General features: G+C 40.1%; 1 protein-coding gene across 1 annotated transcript; it reads left to right on the top strand.

The window, feature by feature from the left end:
- Positions 1-791: 791 nt before the first annotated feature.
- WRKY75 (WRKY DNA-binding protein 75) lies at positions 792-2,901 on the top strand. Its single transcript, XM_008223975.3, is given in 3 exon segments — positions 792-1,217; positions 2,558-2,575; positions 2,577-2,901. Coding segments are annotated over 3 exon segments (555 nt in total). The 5' UTR covers positions 792-837; the 3' UTR covers positions 2,734-2,901.
- The last annotated feature ends 3,562 nt before the right edge of the window (positions 2,902-6,463 follow it).

Here is a 6,463-nt window from a genome sequence, read left to right as displayed (position 1 = left end):
GATTTGATCAAATCTATTTTGCACAAGGTTGTCTCATCACCAACTTCTGTATAAGTTGTCTGACTTTTTCATTGCATGCAATATATAGAACATGTGGATATAATTTTCAGATGCATCCATATATATACATATGGGGCCATGATACCACTAGGCAAGGCACAATATGATACCAAAAGGATACTTAAAAGGAGAAAAAGAATATTTGAGTCGCCAGAAAAAGAACTCAGAAGGAAGCAACAGATTCAAGAATAAGGAAAACACATGTCCTGACTAAAGAAACTGCGGCTCCGTTACCAGACAGAATTGCATGGCCCTCAACTCGTGGGGGCGCCTACTCAATTATTTAACCCATGGATATATACAGATATACATGTGAATAAGCTTAATTTATTTATAAAGTATTATTTGTTAAAAATAAATATAGGATTACACATACACACACGTAGTTCAAATTTCAAAGAAAAGTATACCCGTACGAAATCTGGGTTAAATTTGGTCAAAACCAACCAACTGATGAATTACATTATTAAAACGAATGCGATTATGCTAACAGGGCTTACATTTCCACCCTTAATCATGAATTATCTTTGTGGAAATGACCATTTCTTTACAAGTATATATTATTGATAATTGCGTGCCGTTTACGACATCAAACATAGGACAAATTATTAAGAAGCTCCAAAGCTTGCCATCGATGAGCCGCCTCACTGCCTTTAATAATTCCAAAGAAAAGTAGAAGCCCCACCTTTTTATAAACCACACATAACTTAAACCAGTCCATATAAATTAATCAATCTTATCACTAACTCTCTCTCTCTCTCTCTCTCTCTCTCTCTGATGGAAAATTACCAAACATTTTTTTCCTCGGCAGCAACACCACCAGCTTCTTCTTCCTTGTCATTGAACATGGGGAACCCTCAGGGCGCTTACAGTACTACTGATCATCTTCAATTCCAAAATAACAAGTCACCACCAGCAGCAAATGGGTTCTTGGGGCTGATGTCAGATATGGAGGTTTCAAACAATATTAATTCTTCTCAGAGCAAAAGCTTTGGGGGGCCTGAAGGTGCTGTGAGGTTAGGGACGAAGAAGGGGGAGAAGAAGATAAGAAAACCCAGATATGCTTTTCAAACGAGGAGCCAAGTTGATATCCTTGATGATGGATATCGATGGAGGAAGTATGGTCAAAAAGCGGTGAAGAACAACAAGTTTCCAAGGTATGTGTAGCTCCTTATAGTTAGTTCTATGGCACCGATCTATAAGTCGACCGTGATCAATTATTTCATATAAATGCGTTACATCAAGCATTCTAGGCTTATTCGACCTCTGCATACAAAATATGTAAAACTTAGGTTATGCTTTTCTGAAAAATATGTAAAAAATACCTCTGCGAGCAAATATGCTCCCCACTCTGCACTCGAATTCAAATCTCCCTTCCTGTAGTTTAGATTAGTTTAGAGTAGAATATAGCATGTATAAAAAAAAATTAAGAATTAGGTTTATTATTTCATGTTGAACTAATCATGGTTGCAAATATGATTATACTTTTCTGTGGTGGTTGAAAATGCAAACCAGTCACTCTTCTTTACAGAGACATCAATCTCACACTTGAAAACCTAAGAAATTTAGAACAATCGCTCAAGTAATGAAAGTTAAGCAGCTTATTAATATGGAGTTTTCATGGTCAAGCATGACATATTGGTCATGAGGTTGCCGAGCAAAATTTGATATTTGTTGTAATTCAAAAGAAGTATAATTAACAAATTGAGATATTTATCAGGGGAAAGAACTAGTCTGTCCTTGTATATCTGCTCCATTTTATAATATTCTAGTTCATATGTTTCTGATATATTAATTATGAAGTTCTACAATATACATGCAGCGAAATGGGATATTGGATTCTCAATGTGTACAATTATTAATATTCAAGCAGCATGGGAAGATTAATCGTTGACAGAATATTGATTCTTCAACTGCTCTAGAACTAAGTGCAAGTTAATTAGATTAAATATATTAGTAGTTAGTACATTAATTCAAACATGCATAGGAAAAAATAATAATTTTTTGAATACAAGTGATAGTCTAAATTACAAAAGTGTCATAGGGACAGTGGCGGAGCCAATGCATGCGAGCGTGTGCCCCTCCTCAAATATTGTTGTATGAATATTTAGTTGTAGTAATATTATACAAATATTATGAAATTCCTCTTAAATTCTTAAATTTCCCCCTATTTTTTGTTTTCTCTTTTATTATCGTGTCTAAATTTCTTTTAAGTTGCATATGTTTTGTTATTATAAATGAATATTAGATTATTTATACAAAAAGTAACAATAGAGAAAGTGAAAGAGTTTCAATTTTTAAATGTCCCCCTCACTTAAATTTCTAGCTCCTTCACTGCATAGGGATTCAAATCACGGGTCCACAAATTAAGACCTTTTTTCGTAAGACCCTTTTCTAGTGCACTACATAGAAAAAATATATAATTTAAGTTAGTTATCTATGGTGACATACGACCATGCATATTGAGTTAACTTGTGAGTTTGTTTATTATATACAGAAGCTACTACCGGTGCACATCAGGGGTGCAATGTGAAGAAGCAAGTTCAGAGGCTAACCAAAGATGAAGGCATTGTTGTGACAACTTATGAAGGCATGCACTCTCATCCCATCGAGAAATCTACCGATAACTTTGAGCATATTTTGAGCCAGATGCAAATCTACACTTCAATTTAATTATGCCCCTCAGAGACAATATTTTACATGTAAAACCTCTACTTTGTAAATTATTGTGTAGTTTTCGGAATTAATTAACAAAAATAAAATGTACTGCGGCAGGGATTGAGATTCTAGTCTATCTGTTGAATTGTTTTATTATTTTATATTTAATATTTAATTTATCTATATTTCACACCATGTGATTTTTTTTTTTTTTTTTTTTTTTGGTCTGAACACCATGTGATTATGTGTATGTAATATGCAGCATGGTGACGATATTATGTGTGTATATATATATAAATAATTTTTTCTTGGTGGGTTTGACCAAGACTTGATTATGGTGTAAAGTTAAGAAAATGGCTTCTTTTTGCCACAAGTTAAAAGCTAGAATGCAGTAGGGAATTTGTTTCTTTCTCTTGTGCAACTGTATGAATTTGTAATAATCTAAAGCCTTTCATAGTAATATTATATATACATTGCTACATTACATAGCCAAAACACTAATTAATTTGTCAACGGATCTAGGCTAATGGAAAGAGTCTTGACTTGCAGACTAGAGATCTCAGGTTACCTCCATAACATTTTAGTTGTATGTGTAAGAAATTCCCTCTTCTGTAGTTTAGACTATCCTTGTACTAAAAACACACTAAAGTAGAAAGAAACCCTAGCCCCCTCTCTCCCAAAAACCCCCTAGAGCCATTTTCACTTTGAAGAAAAAAAAAAGAGGTTGTAAACCATTGTTTGTTCTTCCTCCAATCTCCCCTCTTTTTCTTCCTCACTCTCTTCTCCTCTCATTTTTAGAGACAAAAGGTTTTCTCTATTTGTCTTTGATTTGTTATGATTTTCCTCCAGTCATCACAGGTGGTTGCGTCTCAGCGTCAGATCTTTACCTGCGTTTCGGCGTCAGATCTCCACCACCATCCTATTTGTAGCTTCTTTATGTTCAAAATAAGTCACTAGACATTTTGGGTTCTCTGTGTAGTTTTCACCTTTTCTTTTATGAGAGATTTTCACCTCTCCTTTGTGAGAGATTTTCATCTCTCGTTTGTGAGAGTTTTATTTGTATTGTTATGACTTGGTTTTTTCAAGCTTTATCTCTTTTTGATTATTCTGACTTTGCAATCTTAGTTATGATGCCTATGCCAGAGTTTCTTCAATCCTGCGTGATCGTTAATGGAGGCGCATTGTTGGAGCAGGATTTATTTCAAGAAGAAATGCCTCCTCATTCTTAACTAAAATCCGCACGTTTTCATAATTGGAAAGGACTCCAAATCGCTTCTCCAAAAATGAACGATGTAAGTGGGAAGAGTACCTGTAAAAGACACTTCGACGCTTAAGTCAGAGTTTGTGCAGTGATCTCTTAGTGCTCGATTGAATTTCTCATACCTTTGGTTGGGGCTCCATTGGGATTTTATAGCTCTCCAAGGCTGGACCCCTCTAGGTTTGCACGTCCCATCCTCCATTCCATAATCATGGGGAGTTTGATCAGGTTACGCCTTCCTTACTCCGCACTTCTCTAATGTGAGGGAGATCCAACTAACCCACTTATTCACTTGCTTGTAATCGTGACATATTAGTTGGGCCTTGCTACGTGGGATATGAGTTTTGGTCCCTATAGTGGCCCCATTTTTTCCTTGTTACAAACTTCGTGAGTAGAGAGAGGGAAAATTAATTTTACTTAGATTTAATCTATCGGATTAAAACCACAAGGGACCCATGGTAGAACCCGTTGACCATGATCGAATCCAACTAAATAATTCATATTATAACATTGCCAAACTTATTATGCAAGCAATACCTGTTGAGATATCGTCATGCTCATGTGAACAATTCTTGTTGGATGCTGCCAAACTCATACCCATAATCCTTGAAATCTTGCTGAACCCATATATAAGTATGGTGGAATTCATGCATGCCGTTGGTCCTACGTGTCCAATTTCAGCATCTCAATCACATATAAGTGTTACTGAACCCAATACTTGGTGGGGGTTAATTGGATTCGTGGAGAACTCAACTAAATAATTCTTATTATAACATTGTCAAACTCAATCCATGCACATTTCTCTTAGCCCACCAATGTCTATTGTTTGTACCATATTTGACCGCCCACTCACGTCGTGACACGTGGAACATCCTCAGCCGAGACCAGCTCAACCGGGCTTTACCGAATGTGCGTTTGGCACGCTGTACCGATTCGGGTCGATTACGCACCATCAGTCCCTTCGCTAACCTTCGGCATGGTTTGCCGAGCACCCAACCATCACGTCAATCCATTTCTATCAGATTACCTCAGAACTTCTGCTAGAACCTGTCAGAGCACATGTCGATCTCCGAGGACACTCCCACGAGTCCCACATCGAAACTAAGTGCTAAGAGCATCACAAATGCTCTCTATAAATAGAGCCCTTTGGCCCAGCCAAATGGTAAGACTTTCTGACTTGACTAGTGCTTCCATTGTCAATAGAATTGCTCTTAGTTATTAACTTTGGCATCGGAGTGCCTTCGGCAGGTACCACACCGGTATCCCCTCCTCAGCTTGGATCCGACCCCCGCTCGAACCTTCGGACATCATGGAAGAAGGTCATTCCAATCCTCAACCATCAGCACACTTGTAAGTTAGCCTAAACTCTTATCTATTCAAATTTAGCGCGAACAGATTGGCGCCGTCTGTGGGAAGCCGATTAACAATCAGCCCATATCTCCCTTTTTACTCCTGAAACTATGAACTCGCCTTTGCCCTCGCGGCCGACGGTCTCATCCTCGGCCTCGCCCGAGAGAACCCTGCTGTGCCACCGACACACCCCGAGTGGAAACGCCTAGTCGGCAAAACACCCTCGAAGACGGGATGGAAGCCCTACAGCGAAATGATCGGGATGCAGGAGCACAACAATATCCTCTCCTCCAAACGGATGACACCTAGAAAGCGACTTCACGAGCAACAATCACGTTCATCCCAACTGCAGGGCGGTTTGGAACAAACCATGCGACCGGCGAGAACGATCACCAAGAGCGTACAAGGCCTAATAATCGACGGTGAAGCGGCTAGCTTGAGGCGAACCATCCGCCTCAAGACTTTTCGTCGACTCCGGCGAGCACCGCTAGGAATACCAAGTCTACTCCGATTGCCGCGATAGAATCAAGCGATCGGCGGCGGGGCGGCGGACATAATCGATTCCGCCCAAGCAAAGCTCAACGATCGGCATCCGACGTCGGGACCAAAATCTCCCATTCGACGAAGGTACGACGTGATCGGCCTAGAGGAAGCAGACGAATCCGACTACATTCCGAACTCCCGGCGGCACGACACTCTCACGCCCGATCGGCGACATCCGGATCAGCCGGAAGGAATGATCGGCGAGAACGTCCGATGTCGGGCCACGAGGCACAAGGAGTCGCCTCCCAACCGGCCCCCAAATGGCGAACCTTTCGGGACCGACCTCCCTCTTACCGACCATACAATTCGCCTCCTCCTTCAAAAAGTCAATCGGATCGAGGAAGAGCAGAATCAGATCCGGACACCAACCTGGGGAAAAGTACAATCGGGACCATTCACTAGTCGAATCCGATCCTACCGACCTGAAAAAGAGGTACAGGCCCTCCGAATCTTATTCTACTCTTGATTGGAAGACCCCGTCACCCACATTCACACATTTCAATCGGCCTTAGGTTGCAAGGGACTCACCGATGAAGGCCAATACCTGTTGTTCCCATCTACCTTGGTCGGGGCAGCTCTGAATTGGTTTTATCG

This window comes from Prunus mume, linkage group LG2 (assembly GCF_029339155.1).
Source record: "Prunus mume cultivar Tortuosa linkage group LG2, ASM2933915v1, whole genome shotgun sequence".
Classification (NCBI taxonomy): Eukaryota; Viridiplantae; Streptophyta; class Magnoliopsida; order Rosales; family Rosaceae; genus Prunus; species Prunus mume.
Note: the sequence above shows the minus strand (reverse complement) of the source record. Positions and strands in the feature narration are given on the sequence as shown.